This window comes from Meles meles, chromosome 5, assembly GCF_922984935.1.
Source record: "Meles meles chromosome 5, mMelMel3.1 paternal haplotype, whole genome shotgun sequence".
Lineage (NCBI taxonomy): Eukaryota > Metazoa > Chordata > Mammalia > Carnivora > Mustelidae > Meles > Meles meles.
Genome location: NC_060070.1, coordinates 15,777,373 through 15,805,136, shown reverse-complemented (window position 1 = coordinate 15,805,136; position 27,764 = coordinate 15,777,373). Strand labels below are relative to the sequence as shown.

Below are 27,764 nucleotides of genomic sequence, written 5' to 3'. Positions count from 1 at the left end.
ATGATCTCAGGGTCCTGCGATCGAGCCCTGCATCGGGCTCTCTGCTCAGCGAGGAGCCTGCTTCCCTCTCTCTCTGCCTGCCTCTCTCTGCCTACTTGTGATCTCTGTCAAATAAATAAAATCTTTAAAAAAAAAGAAAAGAAAAGTGGTTGTACCATTTTGCAAGAACCATATAACCATATTTGAAGTCCCTTTAGCCCAAGGCGTTGTGACTCAAAATGAGCTCTGTAATGGGACCGTGCACGAGGCACACAGTTCTTGTCCTTAAACTCAAGAAATTTAAGTTCTTACAACCAAACGAACCATGCTGTGGGCAGGATCCCGCTCTCCCTTTGGCCATCACTATGCATTGCGATTTTGGAGTTGACGGCCTAACAGTTCAGATCAGAGAGGCAGCTCAGAAATCCGACAGTATTGAGATCTAGCAGTCTGGCAGTCATTTAGCCGTGAGGATTTTCAGAGTTTGAGTGCGCTTACATTTGAAGAGACCCATTGGGATGATGCACGGGACCCTCGGGACGTTTTCCTTGCGGGCTTGTGAGGCCAGAGCCCTGGGCGGCTGGACTACGAGGAGGCTGTGCCCTCTGTGACGCACTTGGTGGCCTCCAGGGGGCGCCCTCGTCAGCGGTATCAGTGTCCGCTCCGCGATGGGGCAGCTAGGAGAAGCAGCTTGGGCCTCCCCGGCTCCTGTAGCGCTTCTCTGCCGGCTGGCGGCGCGCGATGCCCTGGTGGAGTAACCTTTGCCGTGAGTAGCGCGCCCCCCAGCGGCGGTTTGCCCAGGGACGCGGTGGGCGGGTCGGCTTTGAGGACCGACCACAGCACCCGGAAGGTTTTTGGACGATACTGGCTCCTGGGACTGCTTCGGTCATTAGAAGCTGTACACCAGTTGGTTGACCAGTTAGGATTTAAATTTTCTCGGGATCCTGTATCCCTCTTTAAAGAGATGAGTTGGAAAAATTTTTTTTAAATTAAGAAAAAAAAAAGTCTGAGTTCCGCGGGTAAACCGCTGTGTGTAAAGACGGTCTCGTGTTGGTGAGCTGGTGGGAGCGTCGCCAGCTGCTCTGTGCCGCCAGTTGGCAGCTGTTGGGTTTTGTCTCTAGTTGTGACTGCAGACATTCCAGTCACCCCAGAATGGAAGAAAAAGTGTTGCAGATTGAAATCGATCTGGGAGCATGGAGGGAAAAGAGGGAGGGAAATGGTGTGTTTTAACACCTGTTTTCTCCCCCTGCGTTAGTAATTGTCTCTGCATTTTCCAGGGAAGTTTAGAAAGGTTGGTTCATGAGTGTCTGTTTTTCTCTCATGCCTGCTGGCAGGAAATTTAATTTATATTTGTGTACGTTCTTAGTAAAATTGTCCATTGTGGAGTGTATCATTGGGGTTTGACTTTTTTCCCTAGTGTAGTTTCAGTGGTATTGTGTACCTTTTTAAATTAAAAAGTCACATCTCAAGAGCGCCTGGGTGGCTCGGTTGGTTAAGCGTCTGCCTTCGGTTCAGGTCGTGATCCCAGAGTTTCTGGGATGGAGCCTGTTTCTCCCTTTCCCTCCATCCGCCACTCCCCCTGCTTCTGAGCTTTCTCTCTCACTCTTACCTGTCAAATAAACAGTCTAGAAAAAAAAAGTTGCATCTCTTGTGTTACAGTAAAAGAATTCAGGGAAAGGTTTTTTTTTTTCCATGAATGTACTTTTATATGGGGGAAATTAACAAATTTTAAAAATTATTTATTGGAGAGAGAGTATGAGCCAGAGGGAGGGCAAAGGAAGAGGGAGTGGGGATCTCAAGCAGACTGAGCCCATGAGGACCATGTTGTATGTGTATTTACAAATATATCTGTATTTCATATATTTATGGATATATATATTTATGGATATATTATATAGTTATATATTATCCATACCAAAACTTAATTCTAAGTATTTAAGTATTGGTATGGATACTGTTTATAATTATTAAGCTTCATTTTATGCTGTGGGTATTAAGTATATTGTTAAAATCTTATTAAGACCTTTTCTGGCAGCACCTGGGTGGTTCAGTGGGTTAAAGCCTCTGCCTTTGGCTCAGGTCATGATCTCAGGGTCCTGGGAGGGAGCCCCACATCGGGTTCTCTGCTCAGCAGGAAGCCTGCTTCTCTCCCTCTCTCTCTCTTTGCCTGCCTCTTTGCCTATGTGTGATCTCTGTCAAATAAATAAAGTATATATATATGTATATATATATATTAAAAAGACCTCTTCTGTGTCCATTTTAATTGACTTTGATTTATAGAAGTAAAACTAAAATACATCAGAGGGTAGCTTAACCTGGGTAGCTTAGTTGGCTGGGCATCCAGCTCTTGATTTTGGCTCGGGTTGTGGTCTTGGGGTAGTAGGATTAAGCCTCACCTTGGGTCCTGTGCTCTGTGGGGAGTCTGTTTGAGATCATTACCTCCTCTTCTCCCCCCCCACCCCAACACTCTGTGTTCACTTGCTCTCTGTCTTAAGAAATAAATCTTTAAAAAATACTTTTTAAAAAATGTCTTTAAAAAAATCACATTTTTATGCCCCAGAGATCATGTGCGGGGTGTGTGTTTGCTGGGGGGGTGGGGGTGGTTAAACCAAAATGGAATCATACTATAAATACTGTTTGGTAATCTGCCTTTTTTTTTTTTTTTTTTTTTTTTTTTTAAATCAAACTTTAGCTCTTCCTCTCAGGAAAAGTTATCTCATCTAATCCTAAATCATATACTCAGTTACGTTTTCCCAAGAAAAGCCAAAAATCTCCTTTGGCTAGTTTGTCCTAATTGATAATCAATCTAAGACTGTGCCCAGTAGGTCTTACTCTTACGCTTCTTAAATTTATTAATTTAGCACAGTATCTCCCTTTATTAAATCACATTGATTTGCTTGTTTAAACCCTCAATGATTTTTTAAATTTCAAAACTATAGACAAATGGAATAGAATCATATACACGTGACCTAATTCAGCAGTTAGGAGAGTCTAGCCGCCCAGTCTCTCTCCTGCCGGCCCTCAGCCTCAGTCTCTCTCCTTAAACTCTTTGAAAGTTGCTTGCAGACAGTCTACTTGGGTTTTTTTTTTTTTGACTTTTGTACATTGTGACATTGACAAAGCTGCCAAGCTAGTTGTTACACTGAATATCCTTCATTGACGCATCTGATGGTTTCCTCAGTTAAGATTCCATTAAGCATTTTGGCAGGAGTACTGTAAGTGATTTATTGGCCTTCTCAGTGCCTCACATCAGAAAGCACAATGATAGTTTTGTTCCGTTAGTGGGATGTTTTAAGGTGGTACTTGTAGATTTCTCCACTGTAAAAGGCAGGCTTTCCTTTTGATCTGTGTGTCGATACTCTGAAGCTATAGGTTTCCTGACAGCCTTTCACCCAGTGGTTTTAGCATTTCTGGATTTTTGACTGAATGAGTTACTACAAATATATTGGCAAAGAGCAGTTTTCTTAATCTGATGACAACTGAGCTTTTTCAAATAATATGACTGTTTAAGCTACTGCAAATCAGATAATTTCCTTGCTCTGCATTCAAGTCCTTTCTCTAAAAACTTCTCCCCTAACTCCTGTCTTTTTGTTTTGCTTCTGAATGGCTGTTCTCTTTAATTTTTTTTAAAAAGATTTTTATTTTATTTATTTGACAGACAGAGATCACAAGCAGGCAGAGAGAGACTGAGAGGGGGAAAGCAGGCTCACCGCCGAGCAGAGAGCCCGATGCAGGGCTCTATCCCAGAACACTGGGATCATGCTCTGAGCCGAAAGCAGAGGCTTTAATCCACTGAGCCACCCAGGCGCCCCTGAATGGCTGGGTTTTTTTAAAAATATATTTTATTTATTTGACAGAGAGAGAGAACAAGCAGGCAGAGAGAAAGAGGGAAACAGGCTCCCTGCTGAGCATAGATGTGGGACTCCATCCCAGGACTCTGAGATCATGACCTTAGCGGAAGGCAGAGGCTTAACCCACCCAGGAGCCCCTTCCCTAATTTTCTACACTGAGTATGTGTTACTCTTTTTTTTTTTTTTAAGATTTTATTTATTTGACAGACAGAGATCACAAGTAGGCAGAGAGGTAGGCAGAGAGAGAGAGGTAGAAGCAGGCTCCCTGCTGTAGAGAGCCCGATGGAGGGCTCACTCCCAGGACCCTGAGATCATGACCCGAGCCGAAGGCAGAGGCTTAACCTACTGAGCCGCCCAGGCGCCTCTGAATGGCTGGTTTTAATGGTGATAGGACTAGTTCCAAATTTATTCAGTCACAGCTACATTCAAAACAGTAAAACCTCTTGTAACCACACTTAGTTAGCCATGAAAATGGTGTTGTGTATTATTTTATATTGAACATAATGAGAAATGATTTTTTACTTTATTCTGAGCAGTGGAAAAAGTTCAGTTTGGTTGACCCAGCTGATGAACTGAACTAAAATGTGGCTTTTCCTCCCCAAAGAACTAAAAGAAAATCCACTTGGGACGCCTGGGTGGCTCAGTTGGTTAAGTGGCTGCCTTCGGCTCATGTCATGATCCCAGTGTCCTGGGATCGAGTCCCACATCGGGCTCCGTGCTCGGCAGGGAGCCTGCTTCTCTCTCTGTCTCTGCCTGCCACTCTGTCTGCCTGTGTTTGCTCTTGCTCTCTCTCTGACAAATAAATAAATAAAAATCTTTAAAAAAAATAAAAAAAGAGGGGCACCTGGGTGGCTCAGTGGGTTAAGCCGCTGCCTTCGGCTCAGGTCATGATCTCGGGGTCCTGGGATCAAGTCCCGCATCGGGCTCTCTGCTCAGCGGAGAGCCTGCTTCCTTTCCTCTCTCTCTGCCTGCCTCTCTGTGATTTCTCTCTGTCAAATAAATAAAATCTTTAAAAAAATAAATAAATAAAAAAAAATAAAAAAAGAAAATCCACTTACGTTAATTTCATGTAAGTGGATCATACTGGATGAAGGACGTAAGTACATCTTCAAAGACTATAATGCTCAATGTTTTCTCAGCCGAACAGCTGTTTACCATGGTCTAGAAGGAGCCTATGTAATTGGCTATAAAAGAAACATTTTTGTTAACTCATCCAACAGTGTGAATCTTGATGCGGTAGAATTTTGAAATTCTAATGAGTGACTGTAGATCAAAGTGGAAATTAATCTAAATTTATTATTGATTGGCACTTTTCATGAAGTATTCCCTGTTCCCTGTTTTACTGTTTTAGTATCACTCGTGATTCATGGATTCTTTTCTCGTTCAGTGTTTTGTATCTCATCCTTGTCATCATCTTTCTTACGCTTCAGTGTTTGTCCAGCAGGAGACCCCTTCAAGCTGACTCCTGTGTCCCTCTGTTACACCTTTCAGCTTGTGAGCACCACCTTTCCTTTTTTTATTTTATTTTATTTTTTATTTGAGGTTGGTTGACCACAACATTACTTTACCTTTGGGTGTACAACACAACAATTTTTCACATTCTGTATTATATTATTGAACACCTCTCATCTGTCAAGATAAATTGTTCCTTGCACTTGCCCTTCCGCAGTCTGGAATTTCCCCATGCAGCTCCCAGTCCATTTGGGGGGACTTGGTAAAAGAGACTGCCAGCTAGTTGTCACATAGAATACCTCTCTTTAGATTTGTCTAGGTTCTTTGTTGCCATTTAGCTTATTTTTCTAAAATAGGTTGGATTCTAGGTCGTGGGTGTGATGATTGATCCATTTTACTTTGCAACAGAATCTGCTTGTCCCACTTTAATGGTGTTGCAGCTACTTACATATAACTAGTATTCTGGTACTTGAGTGTGTAAACTTCGCTTTCACAGGGAACAGAAGGAGCAGGGTAGTATCTTTAAACCTGAATTTTTAAAGGTCATTTGAAAGAAGTAGATGCTGCCTCATGGATGGAGATTTACATATACTGAGAAGGCTGTTAGCCTATCATGAGATTAAAGAAGGTATCACTTGGTTATGTTTTTTTAAATATATAATTTTTCTGAACTGTAATAATTTTATTCTTCTCCACCACTCTTCTTTTTCTGTAGTTGGACAGAGAGAGTCTGAAGATGTGAATGAAAGAGCCTCAGATAAGGCAATGGCTGCTGGCTCCGTGGTCACTCAAGACCTAGCAAAGGATGGGCAGGAGGAAATCCCTGAAATCATCGACCAGATTCCTTCTTCAGAAAGCAATTTAGAAGAACTGGTACAACCTACTGATTCTCAGGCTAATGATGTTGGATTTAAAAAGGTGTTTAAGTTTGTTGGCTTTAAATTCACTGTCAAAAAGGATAAGACGGAGAAGTCCGACACTGTGCAGCTACTCACTGTCAAAAAAGATGAAGGGGAAGGATCAGGAGCAGCAGACGGGGCTGGTGACCACCAGGAACCCAGCCAGGAGACCGGAGAAGCAACAGCCAAAGACAGTGAACTAAAACAATCCACGGAGAAACCCGAAGAAACCGTTAAGCATGAGCCAAGCAGCACAGAGATTTCTCTCCAGGCTGAGTCTGGTCAAGCAGCAGAGGAAGGCAAAGAGGACGGGGAAGATAAACAAAAAGAACCCACCAAATCTCCAGAGTCGCCAGCTAGTCCGGTGGCCAGTGAAACAGCTTCGCCCTTCAAAAAGTTCTTCACGCAAGGTTGGGCTGGCTGGAGAAAAAAGACCAGTTTCAGGAAGCCAAAGGAGGAGGAGCTGGAAGCTTCAGAGAAGAAAAAGGACCAAGAGCCGGAAAGAGGAGACACGCAGGAACAGGAAAAGATAGAAGATACCTCCGAGAAAGTGGCGGCTTCCGAGCAAGAGCGCCCCCAGGAGATCGCCGAGAGCGTTGACACTGCCAGACTGTCCGCGGAATTTGAAAAAGTCGAGCTGCCCTCAGAAGATCAAGTGCAGGGACCCCCTGAAGAGAGACCCGCCCCTTTAGCCACAGAAGTATTTGATGATAAGGTAGAGATTGTTGCGGAAGTCCACGTCAGGCTGCCGGAGAAGACGACAGAAGAGGAGAAGGCTGAGGGAGAAGAAGCAGTGGAGCCTTTGCCATCTGAGAAAGGGGTAGAATCCCAGGCTGAGCTCGAGAAAGCCGAGCCTCCTGAGGAGCCGGGGAAGATGAAAGAAGTGTGCACCCCCGGAGGGGACCACCCCCAGCCGGCTGACCTGAGCCCCGAGGAAAAGGCGCCCTCTGCTGCACACCCGGACGGCGTCATGAGTGAGGCCGACATGCTGTCCTCCCAAGAGAGATTGAAAGTGCAAGGAAGCCCTTTAAAGAAACTCTTTACCAGCACTGGCTTAAAAAAGCTCTCTGGAAAGAAACAGAAAGGGAAGAGAGGAGGAGGAGGGGATGAAGAGTCGGGGGAGCACCACCAGGTCGCAGCAGAGTCTCTGGACAGTGCAGATGAACAGAAGGGCGAGAGCTCTGCCTCGTCCCCGGAGGAACCAGAGGAGATGGCGTGTCTAGAGAAAGGCCTCGCGGACGCACAGCAGGAGGGGGAGGCCGAGGAAGGGACTACTTCCGACGGGGAGAAGAAGAGAGAAGGTGTTACTCCCTGGGCATCTTTCAAAAAGATGGTGACGCCCAAGAAACGTGTCAGAAGGCTTTCTGAAAGTGACAAAGAAGACGAGTTGGAGAAAGTCAAGAGCGCCACCTTGTCTTCCACGGAGAGCGCGGCCTCCGAGATGCAGGAGGAAGCCAAGGGAAGTGGAGAAGAGCAGAAGCCAGAAGAACCCAAGCGCAGGGTTGATACCTCAGTATCTTGGGAAGCTTTGATTTGTGTGGGATCATCCAAGAAAAGAGCGAGAAAAGCATCGTCTTCCGATGAGGAAGGGGAGCCGAAAACGGTGGGAGGAGACAGCCAGAAACCGGATGATGCAGGAAGAGACAAAGAAACAGGACCCGACGCCGCGCTTGCCGGTTCTCAGGAACAGGATCAAGGACCGGGCAGCTCCTCACCTGAGCAGGCTGGCAGCCCCACCGAAGGAGAGGGGGTCTCCACCTGGGAGTCCTTTAAAAGATTAGTCACTCCAAGGAAAAAATCGAAGTCGAAGCTGGAAGAGAAAAGCGAAGATGCTGTACCTGGGTCTGCTGTAGAACATTCCGCGTCAGAGGCTGAGCCTGGGAAAGAGGAGTCTTGGGTTTCCATTAAGAAATTTATTCCCGGACGAAGGAAGAAAAGGTCAGACGGGAAAGCGGAACACGCCACTGCCGAGGACGCGGGGCCGCCAGAGGTCAACGAGGACGACTCCGATGTCCCGGCCGTGGTACCTCTGTCCGAGTATGATGCGGTGGAAAGGGAGAAAGTCGAAGCTCAGCAAGCCCAAACAAGCGAGGAGAAGCCCGAGCAGCAGGTAGCTGTTGCTGTGTCGGAGGAGCTCAGTACGAATCTGGTTCACGGCGTGAAGGTGACTGTCCTCGACGGGGCAAGGGCTGTTAGCAGTGTCGAAGAGAGGTCGCCATCTTGGATATCCGCTTCCGTGACAGAACCTCTTGAAGAAACAGAAGAGGAAGCCAAACCCCTAACTGGGGAGGTGCTCGAAGGAGAGGCCCTTGCAGAAGAAACCTCCGTGGTTACCAAAACTCTGCCAGAGGGCCAAGATGCCACCGATGACACGGTCGTGAGCGAGGCGGAATTAACTTCGGAGGCCGTGACGGCTGCAGAAGGTGCGGAGGCATTTTGTGCTGAAGAAGCCGCAGAAGCATCTGGTGCTGAAGAGACCGCGGACATGGTCTCAGCTGTTTCTCAGCTCACCGGCTCTCCAGAAACCACAGAGGAAGCAACACCCGTTCAGGAGGTGGAGGGCAGTGTGCCAGACCTGGAAGACCAAGAGAGGCGGACTCAAGAGGTCCTGCGGGCGGTTGCGGAGAAAGTTCGAGAAGGATCACCGCTGCCTGACACCAGGGGGCCAGAAGACATGATTGAGACAATGCGGGACGTAGGAGCCAAAATACCGGAGAAGCTGGATGGAGCCGAAGAGGATGCTCCAGGGCTAGACCTGAAGAAAGAGGCAGATGCAGTGTTGGAAGTGAAGGCACAAGAAGCTAAAGCTGAGACTTGGACACAAGCCGAAGTAGTCATACAGGCCACCCCAGAAGGCTTTGAGAAAGTTCCTGCAGTCACAGACAGTGTGGACTCCAGTGAGCCTAGAACCGCTTGTCAAGCTGAAACCTTGGTTGGGGTAAAATCAGAATTGATTCTGGAACAGGCTGTTGCTCCTGACTCCGCGGAAACCCTTACAGACAGCGAGACCAACGGAAGCACCCCAGTAGCAGAGGTCGAAGCTCTCCCTGTAACACAGCAAGAGCAGATCCTGGAGATGCGCGAAGATTCCCAGGTAGCTTCGGGTGCTCTGTCCCAGGTTCCAGAAGCAGAAGCAGTTTCTGTCCCCAAACAGCTGCCTCCAGCACCTGCTGGTTTTCCATCCCAGGAAGAAATTAAAGGACATTCAGAAACGGAAGAGGTTCTAGAACATACGGACAAAGAGGTACCAGTGGAAACTGTACCCATTCTTTCAAAGATGGATGCAATTGAAGAGGAAGGTCAGTTTACCGGCGGGGAGAGCAGAGAGAAACCGCTTCTCGAAGGCCCTGTCGTAGGTGCAGACCTCGAGACGACCGGGAGTCAGGAAACAAGTGAAGTTGCCCATAAAGATGAAGCTCCTAAAGAATCTGAATGTCAGAAGGATGACGATACCGAAGTCCACAGCCCTACACCATCTCCCACCCCAGTTGAGAGAGAGATGGAAGTTCAAGGAGAAAGGGAGGAGACGGAAGCAGAGGCAACTCAAGCCACCGAAGAGGACCTTGAGCAAAAACCAGCTGTGACCACATCTGAGGAGCTTCATAAGCACCTGGGGCAGACAGACAGTGTGGCCGTCCTCCACGGGGAAGAGGAGGTTACCGCTTGGGAAGATTCTCCCCAGCCAGTTCAGGAGGAAGCAGTACGCACCGAAGTTCAAGTCCAGACCCCGGAGGCGTCATTAACTCCAGCGGCTGCAGCAGTGAAGGAGAAGGTCTTAGAAGAAACTGTCAAGATTTTAGATTTAGAAACCACAGAAACTCGGGAATCTGCAGACGCACAGTTAGTACCAGAAGAAGAAGCCTCTGAAAAAGATGAAGACTTGACCGCCCGGCCAGGGGACATTGAGGCGCCTACAGGGACTGAGGCTCAGCCAGACTCCGAACCTGTGACCACAGCGGCTGCGCCTGAAGGAGGCATCAGTGCTGACCTGGAAGGAGAGAAAACCCCACCCCAGAGACCGTCCCCGGAGGAACAGGACGCGCCCACTGCTGGTCCGGAAGACCAAGGGAGTGAAACAGGAAAGGAAGATGGAAAGGCTGAAACCGAGATTTCGAAACTTGAGACTGAGAGCAGTAAACTTGTACAGAATGTAATCCAGACAGTTGTCGATCACTTAGTGAGCACGGAAGAAACAGCCACTGATTTCCAGACACAGGCCCCGCCAATGATCGCCGACGCCCCAGAGGGGAGGGCGCACCCCGAGACCGAAGAAGGGGAGCCACAGGCCACTGCACGGGATGGAACACGAGCTGTGGTGGCCGAAGGAGAAGCCACGCTCACTGCTGGGGAACAGACCCATTCCGACGCATGCGAAGCTGTGAGTGAAGCTTCAGCCGAGGTGACAAGTGTTGAGGTAGAACCTTCCAGCATAAATGACCAGCAGCTCGAAGAGGCAGTTCTCCTGTCGGAGGAAAAGAAAGAAACAGCCGGGACTGAGTCTGTTCCAGAAGATGGTGATCGTGCTGGCTTAGAAGAAAGGCTACAGGGGTCCCTCTCTGAACCCCAAGAAGATGAAAAAGGTCATGCTGTTGAAGACCTGGAAAACCAGCACTCAGCCCTGGAAGGTGTGGCGGCCCCAGGAGGCCTGAGCCAAGAGTCCCCAGACACAGATGGACCAACACTGAAGGAGAAGGAAGGTGGCCAGGAAGTAGGATTTCCGGAAGGAAAAGTCCACAGCGAGTTAGAAGAAGAGATCAAAACCGAAACACAGGACGACACTCAGAAACCGGAGGGAGAACCGACAAAATCCGAAGCCACAGAATCCTAAAACATCATGTAAGCAAGCTTCCTCTTCTCCTAAAACAGTCTTTTCCTCTTTTCTTGCCATGTCACGGCAGATTTGTTATAAGGGAAGCAGGAGTTTGAATCATTGTGGCTGTAGGCAGAACCTTTAGTTGGGCAAAGAACAGTCAAGGAGATCCCGGTTCCCTTCCTTTTTCCCCCTCACTGACCTGCTGCCCTTCAGGCGGAACTGATGTCATGAAAACAATGAGCTCATTCTATACCCACGTGCCTGCTTTCAAAGAAATTGAAGGAGCGTGTGTGTGCACAAGCGTGCATGTGTGTGTTTGGCTCAGAGGCATAAGAAAACGGTTGTGCTCCCCGCATCATACTAGCAAGTTCATTGAATTTTTCTTTATAAGCAGAAATTAGTTCATGGTGAGTTGCTATCCTATAGCCTGAAATTTTAGTTGATAGCTCTCAAGGAAAAAAAAAATTCATTCCCCCATCAGTATTTAAACAGGCATTTAAAAAGTTTCCCAGTGTGTGTGGTGGGACCAAATGTTGGTGCTGGGGAGCCACAGGCCCCAAGTTTTGGGGTGGCCCAGCCTGAACCACCACAGGCCTGACCCACTTGCTTTTGGGGGCGGCACTCGGCTCTGAGGGCTTCTGCTGCCCCTGGAACCAACGAGGGAGGAGAAGACCTTGACTGACTTTGGATTCTTTCTTTCTTCTCCAGGTCAGCCCGTGTGTTTGCAAGACCTGAATGTGAAGACGAGCAGTAGGAGGGGGTGGACGCTGCTGACGAGGTTCGAGACCAGTGTTCCAGACTCAAAACCGAAGAAAGAACGGGTCCCTCGACTGACCTTTCTGGAGCCCCTGACAATCCTGAGGCTGCATCGGGAGCTAGAGCCATCTAACACTTCCTCCTCGCAGGGCCACCCCCTCACTTTGCCCTGATACCCTGTTACAGTGTTTCTGATCGAAGGTCCTGAATTTAACCCGGAACTGGAGTTGGCCAAACCTGGTTCTGCTTCTCAAACTGGAGTATCTTCCTTTATGTATTTATATGTATGTTTTAAGTAACCCTCCTTCTGTATCTATTGTATATTTTTTCTTCTTAATGATTAAGGAAATGTGCAGGATGGTACATCCTTTTGTGTCGCCCAGGATAAGGCGGGCCATGCAGCCACGGTCAAGCCTGGGGAGAAGAGCTCCCTAGAGACAACATTCCTGATCAGAAGCTATAGTTTGTTACTTTAAAATCTACTAAGGAGTAGGGTCCATGTTTCATACCACTCTAAAATGGGTCACTTTTCTCTTATGCACAGTGTGCTAAAAATAAAAAGCCTTTTTGGGGTGGGGGAGGGGAAACATACAGAATGTTCCATTGTTACTGTGAAATTTCTTTCTAGCCCAGTGAGGGTTGGAAGGGAGTTTTTTGGTTTTTTTTTTTTTTTTCCCTCCAGTAGCGGATTCACTCTAAGCCTTTTCTCTGAATTGTTGTGGCTGTTTGGAGAGAGGAGTGTGTGGAAATCCTGAGGCAAGGTAGTGAGAAACGTTTTTCATCTTGTCAAGAAAACAGTTGGCTGTTGTAAGGTTTTGATTCTGCTCTTCTGCGCCGGACGACATTCACAACACAGCGTGAAGGAAAGTCAGGTTCTTGATGACTGGTATTTTGGTAGGTCCTGGATTATGTCTGTGCCATATTTGTGCCCGCTCTTTAAAGGACAATGTTGCATTATGTTCATTTGGATAAACTGTGATTTGACAACTGATTTAAATAAAATATTTGCTTCACTTAGAATTGCTGGTTTTATTAGATACTAGGAAGCCCGGGGCATGTTTGTTGAGTTCTAAAAGCAGCTGAGGTAGAGGTTTCCAGTGTGGCCACTACATGGTGTCACCACTGGTTACTGGTTTGAGGTCATGTTCAGAGGAACTCCCAGCAGAGAGGCATCAGCGCAGGTCAACCAGGAGCTTTTGAAACCGACAGGACTGATAACGGTGCTACCATCCCGTGGTGCCTTCCTGAAAAAGTCAGTTTTCTTTCATCATTCTTGGTTTTAATGAGAATCGTCTAGAAAGAAATTTTTAAGAAGGCCTAATAGTAAAAATGGCTTGCCCAACAAGGTGATTTGAATATTTTTTTAAAATACCAAAATGATTCCTCATTTATGCCAATATGTACAAGACTTTGTCAGACTTGGGCCACAGTTAGCTGTGTCTTGTTCCGCTTCTTCACACGTAGAAATGGCCTCGCCACACGAGTTCGCACTCAAACTCAGAACTCTGGTTTGCAAACTGAGATTACGACTGCTCGTTAATGATTTTATTCTAGATGCTCTAGAAAGATAAGTTGGGCAGAAGGAACATAGGCTGTTAGAATTAGAAAGTAGTTGATCTTAGATCAACAAACCTGACGACCAAAAAAAGGGGGAGCCATGTATCACGAGACACCTCATGATAACAGTGTATGACCTTGTAGTTGGGAAATATTTAAAATACCCTTTAAGGAGTTATTCTCCTATATAATAGTCACCTGAACGTCATTATGAAACTTAAAACCCCCAAAATTAAAAAAAAATGACCCCCTGATCTAAATATTTTTTGCCAACATAGAGATTGAAAAAAATCCAAGTGCTGATGTCGGTTTTTGAAGATCAACCAAGAGGTACTGGAGATGAGAGCAAGCAGTCTGTAAGGGGCTCGTGAGGTCAAACACTGACTTCATCTCTATGGCACGAGGATGCTTTGCTTTGAACTGATCAAGGATTTATGTAGTCAAGTGGTAAACTTTGATTTTTTTTTTTTTTTTTTAAACCCCCTCCCACTCCATTCTGTTCATGTTTGTTCTTCCCGGAGCACCCGTGGCCAAGTCATTCTGGCCTTGGCCGGTGGTTTTCCAGCAGCGGTTGCTTCAGGACTGTGCTTTTCATACTCCTTTATCTGGATGTGCCTCGGATTATCTCTGTACAAGCTCTGGACCTACGTCTGTGAAGCAGCACTTTCATTAGCCGGAGGAATGCTGTTAACAGTAGCATGACATAGAATCCTGTATTATAATTCTGAAGCTGCTGTTAATTTATGAAGTACGCAACAGCGAAATGTAAACTGCAGAAGTTGGAGCAAGTGCCTATATTTTGCTACTTTGGGCGCTACTGTAGAGCCATGTACGATAGAACGCAATGCAAGACTTGTAAACTCTCACCACTTCTTGTAATTGGGGAATGTGAAATGTTCCCCCTCAGGCTATTTTGCTAATGGTACACCTGAGTTGCCTCTCTGTTAACACATACTGTGTTTCTCATATTTTCCTTCCGTGTTTGGAGCTACAAATCGTCAAGGGCTGGAAATTTGAGCTTTCAGTGTAAGCTTCAAGCATAGCAAGTTTCCTTTTAACCTGAGACAATATTTGATTCCTAGTTCTGTTTGGGGGACAGATTTTCATTTATCTAAATAAAATGCGACCTAATTAAATGCCCTGGATTTTCTTTTCTGTAATCTCACCTCAATTCAGTTTTGATTGCTTTTCTCCACTGCTGTGATAATCATCACACGTTTAACTTCTTTTAATTACTTACACCTTCGCAACATTCTCCATAGAGCATCGTGGGAGTTTGGAATGTACCTGGGACATGTGTAAATGCACCAAAAATGGTCAGTGATTCTTAACCTTTTGGGGGCCAAGGGCCCTTTAATTAGAATCTCATTAAACCTCTGGCTGACCTCGAACTCCCCAAAGTAGAGTTTTTGGATAGGCACACAGACCTCAGGGACTAGAGCCAAAGTTAGGAACCCCTCACCCACCCAGCTCTACAAGGAAGGCAATGGACCCAAGCAGCCCCAGGTTTCCGAGATGGTGAGAGGACGGAGGCTGAACACAGTGTCCTGTAACTTCAAGTCTCAGTGACCGTTCGTTTCTAATGAACAGTCTAATGGAAATGGATTAGGATATCCTGGCATAATTCTTGCGTAAATGCACACTTCTCCTCTCCACCCCATTCCTTACCATCTCTACCTGCAGTCACTGGAAATGATCTGGGGATCAGGGTCCTAATTTCACATATGAGAAAGCAGAGATTGACACCACCGGCTTTTAATGGGGCGCATGGGTGGCTCAGCTGGTTGGGTGTCTGCCTTCAGCTCGGTCGTGGTCCTGGGGTCCTGGCGTCCTGGATCGAGCCCCCCCTGGGCTCCATGTTCAGTGGAGAGTCTGCTTTTTCCCTCTCCCTCTGCCCTTCCCCATCGCCTTGCTCTTGGTCACTCTCTCCCAAATGGATAAATAAAATCTTAAAAAAGAGCAGCTTCGGGGCACCTGGGTGGCTCAGTGGGTTAAAGCCTCTGCCTTTCGCTCAGGTCATGATCCCAGGATCCTGGGATCGAGCCCCACATCGGGCTCTCTGCTGGACAGGGAGCCTGCTTCCTCTCTCTCTCTCTCTCTCTCTCTCTGCCTGCCTCTCTCCCTACTTGTGATCTCAATCTGTCAAATAAATAAAATCTTTTAAAAAAAAGCAGCTTCACTGTAACACTCATATTTGGAGACCAGTGTTAGAATTTCATAAATGAAGAAAATAGGACTGAACGTGCCGTTTCTCATGGCAGGATATTGATTACTAAAGCCTACCTTTAACTCAGCCGTGTGCTTTACCTTTTATTCTAACTCCAAATAACTTGGTATAATTAACGAGCGCAGAGGCAATACTATAAATTAGGTTAATTTAAAACCACGTTGTGCTTGATTCTCCTCATCCCTGTTCGCTTCAGAACTCACCTGATACCTGAAAAAGCACGCAGGGTTTCCTCTAGAACTTGAAACCTGAACACAATTAGTGTTCTTTTGAAAGACTTTACAGAAATAATACTGCAGAGTTGGCCCGTGGGCCACTGTGGGGCGCGAGACCTATTGTAAATCATTAAAATAACTTAGCAAGGAAGTGAAATGGTGCTTGTATGTTAGCGATCCCCAAGGAAGTGCTAGGGCCTTGTGGAGCGCTTTACCCTATCCCCTTGTAGCGTTCTTGGTTTCAGTGGCGAGGAAGGGTGTTACTGGTGTTATTTAATGTGCTGGCCCAGGACAGCCCTTCATTTTAGGTAGAAAGGAATTTAGAAAGGATTTTCTACCTAAAATGTTAGTGTCTCAGGGGCATCTGAGTGGCTCAGTTAAGCTTCTGCTTTGATACTGGCCATGATCATGAGGTCCTGGGATGGACCCCCGCCCCACATGAGGCTCCCTGCTCAGAGGGGGAGTCTACTACTCCCTCTCCCTATGCCCCTCCCCACTCTCTCCCCCCTGTACACATGCTCTGTCGCAAATAAATCTTCGAAAAAATAAAATGAAATGCATCTGGAGAATTGCTTCCAAGACTGGAGGTTGGGAAGAGGAGTAGGCAAACGTGAATACCATAATCCAGGCAGGAGTTGATAATGGGTAACATAAAGCAATGGCCCTTTGGCTGGCGAGCCTGTGGTGAGATCAAGAGATTTAGGAGGGTAGAATCAACAGGGCCCGACACATCATCTGTCATGGGAACTTGGTGGAGTGAAGGAGGACCTTTCTGGGTGACCAGCCTACATGTGGAGCTGAGCCCTGACATGGTTGGGGCCAGGAGATGATAATCAGTTTGGGAAATGTTCAATTCCGGGAGGCCCAGGAGCTCTGTAAGGGCAAGTGCAGATCAGCCTCGGGGTAGGTGGGTCTCGGGAGAGCCATGGCTCTTCTGTTCCGCATCCTGGGAGACCCAGAGCCAGGAAATAACGGCTTAAAATCTCACACACAAGCTTTGGTCAGGTGACTGGGAAGAGGAAGCTTCCTTCCTTCCTTCCTTCCTTTTTTTTTTTTTTTTTAAGATTTTACATACATACTTGCCAGATTTTACATACATACATACTTTTTTAAGATTTTACATACATACTTGCCATACATTACATTACATACCACGAGAGCAGAACACAAGCAGAAGGAGTGGCAGAGGGAGAAGCAGGCTTCCTGCTGAGCAGAGAGCCCGATGCGGGACTCGAAACCAGCATCCTGGGATCATGACCCAAGCCGAAGGCAGCCGTTTAACGACTGAGCCCTCCAGGCGCCCAAGAGGCGGCTTTATCACTTGTCGCTACAGTGTCATTTCAGAACGTGTCATTTCAGAACCTTCACAAGATTCTCCTCTTGGGAATGTGCTTTAGGAACTAAGAAAGCAAAACGCACCACAATGCATTCATATTAGTGATTAGAAGAGAAAGAGAAATGTAAATAAAGCCCATCAGAGGCAGCGTCGTGACCATGGTTGACTGCTGTGTCCTTGAAGATCTTGGTAACCTTCAAAATGACACGGGTCTTCCCAAACTGTTAGGAAGACCCATCTTTTTTTTTTTTAATAAATTTATTTATTTTTTCAGCATAACAGTATTCATTGTTTGCACAACACCCAGTGCTCCATGCAAAACGTGCCCTCCCCATTACCCACCACCTGTTCCCCCAACCTCCCACCCCTGACCCTAGGAAGACCCATCTTAACTCACATGTGCTCTTTCTAGAAATGAAACCTCCACTTGTGTGTCATCCGCATTTCTTTTTTTTCCTCCCTGCTTCCCTTTCGGCTTGGGTGGCCTGTTGCCCTGCTCTCCAGGGAGACTTGACAGGGGAGACCCGTTCCGTGGGGCAGAGGGCCTGTGGGAGGGATGGTCCCCGCAGCGTCCTGGGTCCGTCCCAGCTTCCACCCAACGCTGTACCGCGCAGGCTCCAGGTCCTCTCCAGCATTTGTCTACTCCTGGGCGTCACTACCTAATTGCAAAGAAAAGATTTTTTAGTTCTTTTCTTTCGCTGACAAAAAAGGAGATGGGGGCTGTGTACTCACTTCTCAGGGGTTGTGTGGCCTTAGCCGACCACTTTAATGACATTTTGTGCCCTCACCCAGATCCTGGCCGCTTTCCTACGGAGGAAGCTAGGTAGTCTCCTCGAAAACTACTTAGGATATTTGATTAGCTTTATTCTCTCCTGTGCTCACAGGTTACAGGTGCCTCTGGAATGAGAGGAGGGAGGTTTAGAGTAAAGCCCATTTCTTCTTCTTCTTTTATTTTTTTCTAAAGATTTTATTTATTTATTTGACAGACAGAGATCACAAGTAGGCAGAGAGGCAGGCAGAGAGAGAGGAGGAAGCAGGCTCCCCACGGAGCAGAGAGCCCGATGCAGGGCTCGATCCCAGGACCTAGGATCATGACCTGAGCCGAAGGCAGAGACTTTAACCCACTGAGCCACCCAGGTGCCCCAAGCCCATTTCTTTTAAGGGGTCCTGTACCAATGTGTACAGATCATATATCTCGTTAAGGAGCACTTTGCCTCCAAGAAAGCAGAATGCTAGAAATGTCCCAGGTCCCTGTGTGGCCCCATAGTAGTCCCCCAGTTATTGCAATTCTAAGGAGCAAGTAGAACCGGGGAAGGATAGGAATATAGCAGAAATGATAGAGTAATGCTGTGGTTCTCAAAATGTGGCTCCTGGGGGCACCTGGGTGGCTCGGTTGGTGAAATATCTGCCTTTGGCCCAGGTTGTGATCCCAGGGTTGTGGGATGGAGTCAGCAGGGAGTCTGCTGCTTCCTCTCCCCCTGCTCATGCTTGCTCTCTTTCTCTCTCAAATAAATAAAACCCTTTTTTAACAATGTGGCTCAGGGTGGAGGGGGGTGGCTGGGTGCCTCAGTTGGTTGACTGCCTTCAGCTCAGGTCATGATCCTGGAGTCCCAGGATGGAGTCCCACAATGGGCTTCCTGCTCAGCGGGGTTGTCTGCTTCTCTTTCTGACCTTCCCTGACTCATGCTCGCTCGCTCTCATTCTCTCTTTCTCAAATAAATAAAAGTCTTAAAAAAATGTGGCTTCCAGTATCCTCTTCATCATCTCATCTGGGAACCTATTAGACATGCACATTCTTGGGCCTGACATCGGACAGACTGAATCAGACTCTCTGCCAGGCCGAAAGTCTGTTTCATCAAGTCCTTCAGGAGATTCTGACATGCCTGTTTTAGGACCACTGCCGTAACATAAGGCTATAGAATGGATTCAAGTTAATTGCCTCAGTCTCAGAACAAACAGGTTAGCAGGTGAAAAAGCTTTCCCTTTCCTGCACCTGCCACCTCTCCCCCAGCAATTGCTTTTAGTCCACAGAAATGTTTGCACATTTGGGAAAATAAGTCTTTTCCCACCTCCTAATATAATTCGGACAAACCTTGGTCTGAAACCAGATACAGAAAAGTAGGTCAGATGAGCAAGGAAAGCCATGCCTTGTACTTCTTGCTTTTGCTGAATCAAAGGCTTGTCAATTACAATAATACAGGACTTGCCCATTGCCAAGGGCTGATCAAAGGTGCCTGTTAGGTGTAGGCATCCCTGGGGGAGGAGAAAGAGCATTGCTTTTTGAGGGAGCCACATGGAGTTTTAAAAGATGGCTGTCTCTATTTGGCTGGATAACCTCAAAGAGGTTATTTAATTTCTTTGGGGCTCAATCTCCTCATTTATAAAAATGGGACACATGCTTGCCAGGATGATTGGGAGTAAATGAAAGCCTCTAGCACACAGACACCCAGTTGAGGTTCTCATGTACCCCACTCAGCCCTTCTGTTGACAATGCCTTCTTCCCAAGCAGCGACGTTCATAACGACCAGGAAATTAGGCAGGGCAGGTGATTACGTATTTCTCAGAGAAAAGCGCCAACTTCAGTCAAGAATAACCATGTTTTATGTTCAGAATTACTTTGATCTAAAGAGAATGAAACCCCAGAATATCATTTCATCCTGGTCCATTTATTTTCACATTGAAGATTCCGAGTCTACTTTTTATTGAGAGAGTTGTTAACGGGTTAGCTGATACCCGTTGTGTTTAAGGTGCTAGTTCTAGAAGAGGCAGGTTAGCTGATCTGTCTTAGTATATGTGCTGTCTTAAGATAGATTCGTTTTTTATTTACTCAAAGATTTCTAAGTCTGAATCTTGCTTACCTTCCAATGATGTATAACAATGGTTTGTTCCAGACTAAAATGGAAAACTAAAGCGAAGCAAAATCCAATCTAAGTATTTTGAGGATTCTGAAAATTGTTCTAAAAATGCAGTCAACCTCAAGAACAAGTTTCATTCCATTCCAATAAACGACTCCCCATACAAGTAAGTTTGTCTCAACATTCCTTACTAGTGAATGAGTGAAGAGGGCTTCCCCTGCCCCCACCATATTCCCAACCGCGCCTTAGGAAGTACTGCCCCACCCCACACACCATCCTCCCCAACCATCCTCCTATGTGCCTAGATATTTCTAAACATAGCAATTCCGTGACCAAGTCGTGACATTTTGAACTGAAAGGCTCACTCTGCATGCCTCAGCTCTTTCCCTTTCTTGGGAGGGAAATTACAAATAAGAATAGTGGCGGGTTTCTATGACTTTTTTTTTTTAAGATTTTTATTTATTTATTTGACAGAGATCACAAGCAGGCAGAGAAGCAGATGGGGGGCGGGGGAGGCAGGCTCCTTGCTGAGCAGAGAGCCCGATGCAGGGCTCCATTCCAGGACCCTGGGATCATGACCTGAGCCGAAGGCAGAGGTGGCTCAGGCTTTAACCCACTGAGTCACCCAGACGCCCCACAGGGTTCTATGACTTTTTATTTTAGGATTTTATTTTTAAGAAATCTCTATACTCAACATGGGGATCAAACTTACAATGCCGAGATCAAGAGCCATATGCTCCACTCACTGAGGAGCCAACCACCCCTGTAATGACTTTAGAAAGGAGAATGTTTGAAGTCCACTCTACTCTCCATTCTTCTATCATTATCCAAAGCAATTTTATATATGTATGTACGTATTTTCCAGTTTTATAATGGCAATTCTTTCTTCCCATTACTGCCATATTTCCCAGGGTAAATCCTATGCTAGTTTACAGAATTTTTTTTAGCTGTATCTGTTTAATGAATGGGTCACTTTTGTTTTCCCTATGAAATGAATGGTAGTACCGGTGGTGTCAATGAGGGCTCACATGTGGAGAGTGACAGTCTAAATCAATGCTGGAGCTTAGATGTTCAGACTGACATTATCAACTGAAATGTCCAAAGTGTGTTTAAATTGGTACCATAAAAAGTTAAGAATGAGGGGCACCTGGGTGGCTCAGTGGGTTAAAACCTCTGCCTTTGGCTCAGGTCATGATCTCAGGGTGCTGGGATTAAGCCCCGCATCAGGCTCTCTGCTCAGTGGGGAGCCTGCCTCTCTGCCTACTTGTGATCTCTGTCTGTCAAATAAATAAATTAAATCTTAAAAAAAAATTCTTAAAAAAAAAGTAAGAATGAAATGTTAACTTTATAACCTCTTGTGATGAAATAGCCAGCGAGCATTCTAGGGTAGGGAGGGACTGGCCGGTCTGTCACAAGAGGAAGAGGTAGCCACAAGCCAGAGTTAAGAGCCCCTGTACCACTGCCCGTAATGAGCAGCTGACCACAGTTCCTGCCTTCCCCCTCCACCAAACTGTGGGAAGGGAGCTGGGGCCGGCTGGCATCTTCGTCTCACCCTCTCTCCTCACCCACCAGATCCCTCGGGATTCCCATGACTTTCTGCTCTTTAAGAGCCTCTGGCGTGACCCATGTGCCTTCAAGGCTGCCTGGCGTGGGGCAGAGGGCAGTGGGGACCTGCCTGGATCTCCCCTTCCACAGATACTCAGATAATTTAATTTGGCACAAGATTCTTATTTAAATTGGGAGATGTTGAATATGGTTTTAAAAAAAGATGAAATCAATGGAAACCTCTCAGTATTTAAGAATCTAGGTTTATATAGCGTGATTTTGTGTCATTTTTTTAGGTAAACACCTCTTGGAGTCTTTTCTTCTTCCCTGTAAAACAAAGTTGGGTAGGATGACCTCCAGACTCCTTCCTGGCCAAGCTTGGAGACTGTCCAAGGCACCTTTATACGGTTTACTCATTTGTTTCCCACAATCTGATGATCCAGCAGCTATCACTGTCTTCGTTTTTTGTTTGTTTGTTTGTTTTTTGGTAAGATTTTATTTATTTATTTGACAGAGATCCCAAGTAGGCAGAGAGGCAGGCAGAGAGAGAGGAAGGGAAGCAGGCTTCCTGCTGAGCGGAAAGCCCGATGCTGGGCTCGATCCCAGGACCCTGAGGCCATGACCTGAGCCGAAGGCAGAGGCTTTAACCCACTGAACCACCCAGGTGCCCCCACTGTCTTCGTTTTATAGATGTGGAAAATGCCACTCAAGTGAGGGGACCTGCCCGAAGTTCTGCTGACGGAAAGGAGGTGCCACAATGAGATGCCTCCTCGGGCCACGCCCCCCTCCCTGCAGCTCTTTAGGTAGACAAAGTAATACACAGATACAATAAAATACCCATTTAATTGTTTATTCAATGAAAGTATGTATAAAAACTTACAAATCTGAGAACTCAACTATACATGAAACAGGATGACGGGATATTCAGTTTTAAACATATACGTACAGCACAGCTATGAACTGTTCTTCCCTTTTCCCTTCGGTCCTTATTTCTGGCTCCTGTTCTGTCCTGTCAGACCCATTCTGTTATTGGCCCAAGGAAAGATTAATGGACACATTTTACTGTTTTCAGGCCAATGGAGGAAATTTCAGGTGTTTAAAGGACAGGAAAAAAAAATGTGGAGATGAAACAACAAAATCAAGTTTCCCCCCCCCCAAACAGCAGTTAGGTTTTTTTTGTCCTGATTTTTCTTTGCCATTTTTGATGCTTCAATGAATGTTGCCAGTAAAGTATGAGCATTAATGTTTAAAGTCATTAAAGTTACTACATGCTTTGCCCACAGCCTTGCCTCTGAGATGCACTTTCCTGCATACATACACTGACTTAAAGCAGCTGGTCGGTGCCAGAACGAACTTCCCACCGGCAGCTGCTGGAATGGCATGTCGTTTTCTATTCAGAAAGACAATCTACAGAATAATAGTATTCGCAAGTCTGGTTTTTAAAACAACCAACAGATTTATCAGAAACTAAAACAGAGAATTTTGTTCTCGTTCAACTTTGAAAGAAGCCAGCAATCGGATAAGGCATGTGCGTTAATACACCTGTTTATCACAAATACCCACACATTTTCTCTTACAAACACACAAACTCACAGCTTTGTCATGTTTTATCCAAAAATTAAGATTGCCATCACATTATTACTTTTTCTCTTTTGTGTTTTGTTCAAGTAGATTTCTTAACGAATGATTTTTCTTGACTGGACATAATCTCAAAGGACGCATTCTGAAATAAGACACCTGGAGGATAAATACTAAGAACATTTGCTTGGGTTTAAAGTTTCCCCACACCTTCTAGATTTTTGCATAGTACAGAGCCCAGCGGAATCTCTAAGAAGCATGCTGTATTTTCTGCCATTTTCCGAGAAGGAAGACTTATTACCCAGGGAAAGTCATAATTTTAGCTTACCAAATCGCATTCTAGTTGTTTTGTTTTGTTGTATACCCTTCATTAGTTGCAAGTCTGCTTTTAAATAATCTAAAACGTCTCAAAATCTATTTTGAGTTTATAAGTACTACTGCCCATTATCTCTCCAATATCCCCTGACTCGAAGTAAATATGTTCCAGGTTTATAATGCACAAAGCCTCTGCGGAGGAAGGGCTGGGGACAGGGAGGCAGTGGGGAGGACGGAGGGACCGGGGACCTGTTGGTATCATGCCACGGAGAACTACAGTTCTGAACTGGGGGATAGGGTGGGGCGGGAGAGGAGACCGTCTCTGTAAAAATGACAGTTTTTTTAAAAAAGGTAAGTCACATTCAGTCTAACAACACTGTTTCCTGCTCCTTTTTGATGGAGGCTAACACTGGGTGGTCGGGTTCCGTGACTTCCGAGTCCGCGCTGCCCAGGAGAATGGACCGCCCCTCGTCCAGGGCGAAAACGTCCGAGTTCTGGTTCTGGCACGAGTGTTTCACCACCTCATTGGGAGTCGAGAAGGTTTTGTCGCACAAGTTGCACTTGTAGGGCTTGTTGGTCTGCACCAGCATGTTGTCCATCTGACTGCCCTCCTCGAACGTGCACAGCTCCAGAGTCTGCTTGTCCACCATGGTGTAGGTGTCCATGCTCTGGTTGAGGCACACGTGCCGCGCCGCCTGGTTGGCCCTGCAGAAGCTCTTGTCGCAGGTGCTGCACTTGAAGGGCTTGCCGGTGTGTATGTACATGTGCTCCCTCCAGTGGCTCTTCTGGATGAACTTGCGGCCGCATATGGTGCACTCGTACTTGCGCCGCTTCACCTCGCGCTCCTGGTCCGCCTGCTCCAGGTTGTCGATGTCCGCGATGTCCGAGGGCGGCGGCGTCTCCGAGTGCGGCTGCCCGTCGATGATGGGCGAGTCGGAGATGTGCTGCAGCTCGCTGTCGCTGATCATCCCGGCCTCGGGCACCTCCATGGCGTCCTTCCCCAGGTCGGGGGCGTTGCTGCAGAGGGACAGGGGCCCCCGGCTGTCCCCGGGCTGGCCGGACGTGAACGGCACGCCCGTGTGGATCTGGAGGTGCTCCCGCAGGCTGCTGCGCAGCGTGAAGCGCCGGCCGCACAGGTGGCAGGCGTAGTACTTGGGGAAGCTCCCGTTCCTCTTCATGATGCTCGGCTTCACGTGGGCGATGGTGAGGGCCGCCGGCTGTTCGTCCGAGGACGAGGCCTCCAGGTTGGTCTCCTCCCCGGGAGGCGGGGGAGGCACGGGCGTGGAAACGAGTTCGGGGGACAGGGAGGTCTGCAGCGGGTCCGAGGGCGTCAGGTGCGTCCGAGTCACGGGGGCCAGGTTGGAAGGCAGCTGGGACAGCTGGGAGGCCTCCGGCGCCTGCTCCTGGCTCACCCGGGACGGCTGCGGCCGCGCTTCCCGCCCCAGCTTCTCGGGGGCAGAGGCAATCTTGGTGGCTTGTCGCAACTGGTGGTCTGCGATCTGAATGCCGTACAGGGAGGAAGCGAGCGGGAAAACTTGGTCGGGGTGAGAAAAGGCGCCCTGGCTGGCCAGGCTGGCTTCCTGGATCAGCGGGTAGGCGTGCAGAAACTTGATCCCCTGTTCCAATCGAACGGGATCGATGAGCTGAGGTGCCATCTTGCCGGTGTACATCAGATGTAAGAGATAGCTGAAGATATCCGGCTGGATGTCGGTTGGTTTCAAACGGACACACTCGCTGCAAGAGACGGGGGCACAATCTGTGAGTAAATGTCAGCCCAGGTCTCCAGGGAGAACATGATCTCTGGGGAAAAAAGGGGGCAACTTTTAAAGGCAAATGAAACCAGAGCATTTCCCCTTTCTTAGGGTTAGTGTTTCATGAAAAGGAATACTCAGGGGAGATGACTGGAACCCATGTAATTTCATGGTGTTAAGAACAGACAGAGACAATAAGTGTATTTGCAAGGATGAGAAGGAGAAAGTTCATGTTAAGCAAATACGGTATCTTAACTCCTAGACTCTTGAAGCAGTTTTTTTTCCTCCTCGGAGTCTGCGTGAACTTCTATCACATTGTATTTTTAGACAGAACTCTGGGAGTTCTATATAAAAAAACTTCTGTGTTTTGTGCGGAGATCTATTGCTTCTCTGTCTGAAAGTGGCCTGTGACCCGGACATGGTTAAGAGCCGCTGACCTGGCAGAGCTTTGGCTAAAAGTCTATGATTTTCTATTGATCCGATGCCATCCAGAGCTCAGCAGGAGATCTTTTAAGGCAAATCAAACAATCTACCTGGTGAGAAAGTTTCTTCATTTGTAAAATGACACAGGGGAGCTGGGCTAGTATGAACAAGCGCTAGGAGCCACACGACAAAAGTGAGAGAAAAATAAAACCTAATTCTGTTGGTGCTCTGAACTCTCTGATCTGCCCCCCCCCCCCCCCCGCAGGAAGGTATGGGGGAACATTCTAGCTCTAATGGGGTCAGATCACCTTCCCAGTATTGCTAGACTGCAGTAAAAAGCCGTTCCAGGACAACTCCCTTATATACCAAATGTAAATACCACCACCACCAGAACTACCGCCGGCCTTTACAGGCATTATCTCATTAAATTCCATTCATTCTCATTTTCCAGCTAAGGAATTGAGGCTCAGAGAAATTCATGCCTTGCTCAATATCAGAGTTCCAAGAGGGATTTAAATCTCTGTCTCAATCCAAACCCATGATACCAAAATTGTTTAGAGCATGAAAATAATCCTGTGTAGTAAGTAGTTCAGGCAGATATGACTGTTCCTATCTGACAGATCTGGAAACTGAGAGCCCAAAAAGTGACTTATCTGAGACACCTAAAGCAGCTAGTGTTTGCCTCATTCCAGAAACATCATTCTGATCAAGCAAGCTTTAATCAAGAAGTCCCAAAGAACTCTTCCTAAACATCACTAATGATAGCAATTCTGATGCATTAAAAGCAATGACTGTATCTATAGAGTATGAGGTGTGTGCTCTATGTTCAGAGTGAATATATTCTATAGACGATGCATTTTCAATTTCAAAGACGGCTTCCTTGAATGCCTTCAGAATGTATAATCATTTTTAAAAATGGATGAGTTATTTAATCAGGTTCTTACAATGTATAATCATTTTTGATTACACCACTTCTTACTCTTGCAACTCTTTTTGTCTCCTTTAGCCGTTTATCTTAGCGATATATATTTTTCCACATGCTAAAAAAAGTCACAGTATACCTGCTCTTCCAAATTTAACATTTTATTCTATTTTTTAAAAGAGTGACTTTAATAGCAATTTGTGACAGAACAGGTTTGAGGAATTCCTGTCTTGCTATCAATGCGTGTGTATTTCAAGATGACTGCATACAAGTAATCATGTGAAAAGTGTCTGTCTACAAAGTATGGAAGTCAAAGAATAAAGACTATGCATAGAAACTAGCAGCACTTTGATGGTAGAAAGAAGAGAGTTTCTGTGACTCTTTTTTTTTAAAAAGATAGATCACTCATCTTCCTTTGGGGTCTTTTTATAGGTGGTCTTCCCTTTGAGCACAGGGTGAGTGCCGATAATACTGTGTGTACACTAGAATACATTTCAGGGGCTCTAGGGAAGTTCAATATTCAAAACAAAGCTTCAGGGATCATGTGTGGGGAAGAATAGTTTAATCAGGTAAACAGTCACCTCCAAAACAGAGAACTGGGAAACCACAGGCCTTCGGAGATGCAAAGTACTCCCAGGAGCTCACGGGGCACCTTTGTTCTGCTGGGAGGGTATGTTCCTCCAGGCAAGAGAGACAGCAAGCTCCCCTCTGCCTCCCAGAAAGAGAAGGGTCGAAGTCCCAAGGAGGGCTATGTTTTTAGCACCTGTGATCGGTAAGTACCAAGTGGGGCCCCTTTCCATCAAAGTTTTGTTGTCAGTTTTATGATTTTCCCTCATTTGTTACTATACCGGTTGTCGTCTGTCTACTGTCAGTGATGGGTGGTGACTGAGCAGAGCTCAGGTTTTAAAGAACTGTGTGCGATCTCTGAAGGCAAAGAAGAAACCGGGCTGGGAGACCCCGCCAGGCTGGAGGGAGAAGGATTCCGAAGGGACCCACGGGGCTGGAGAGAAACTACCAGGGAGAGGGAGGCCTCTGGGATTCAACGCCAGTGCCTAGGGCCCCCGGAGGTTCCCAGAAACCAATTATCTTGATTTCTCGATTTTAATGTTTTTTTCTTAAAGCAGAACAACACATGCACACATATACACATAGAAACACTTAAAAAAAAAAGTTATTTAAAAAAGTTCCTTAGGGGGGCGCCTGGGTGGCTCAGTGGGTTAAGCCTGCCTTCCGCTCAGGTCATGATCTCAGGGTCCTGGGATCGAGTCCCCCATCGGGCTCTCTGCTCAG

At 46.7% G+C, this 27,764-nt stretch overlaps 2 protein-coding genes across 7 annotated transcripts in view; one reads left to right on the top strand and one right to left on the bottom strand.

Moving 5' to 3' along the window:
* AKAP12 (A-kinase anchoring protein 12) overlaps nucleotides 1-12,766 on the top strand; it is a 96,328-nt gene extending 83,562 nt beyond the window's left edge. For both annotated transcript variants that reach the window (XM_046005168.1, XM_046005169.1), the window contains 2 exons: nucleotides 5,998-11,017; nucleotides 11,703-12,766. In XM_046005168.1, coding sequence (XP_045861124.1) covers nucleotides 5,998-11,009 — 5,012 coding nt within the window. In that variant the 3' untranslated portion in view covers nucleotides 11,010-11,017; nucleotides 11,703-12,766. The remainder of the gene's footprint in view (nucleotides 1-5,997; nucleotides 11,018-11,702) is intronic.
* Nucleotides 12,767-22,634: 9,868 nt separating this feature from the next.
* ZBTB2 (zinc finger and BTB domain containing 2) overlaps nucleotides 22,635-27,764 on the bottom strand; it is a 28,146-nt gene continuing 23,016 nt past the window's right edge. For all 5 annotated transcript variants that reach the window (XM_046005557.1, XM_046005558.1, XM_046005561.1 and 2 more), the window contains exon 3: nucleotides 22,635-25,112. In XM_046005557.1, the coding sequence (XP_045861513.1) occupies nucleotides 23,741-25,112 (1,372 nt within the window). In that variant the 3' untranslated portion in view covers nucleotides 22,635-23,740. The remainder of the gene's footprint in view (nucleotides 25,113-27,764) is intronic.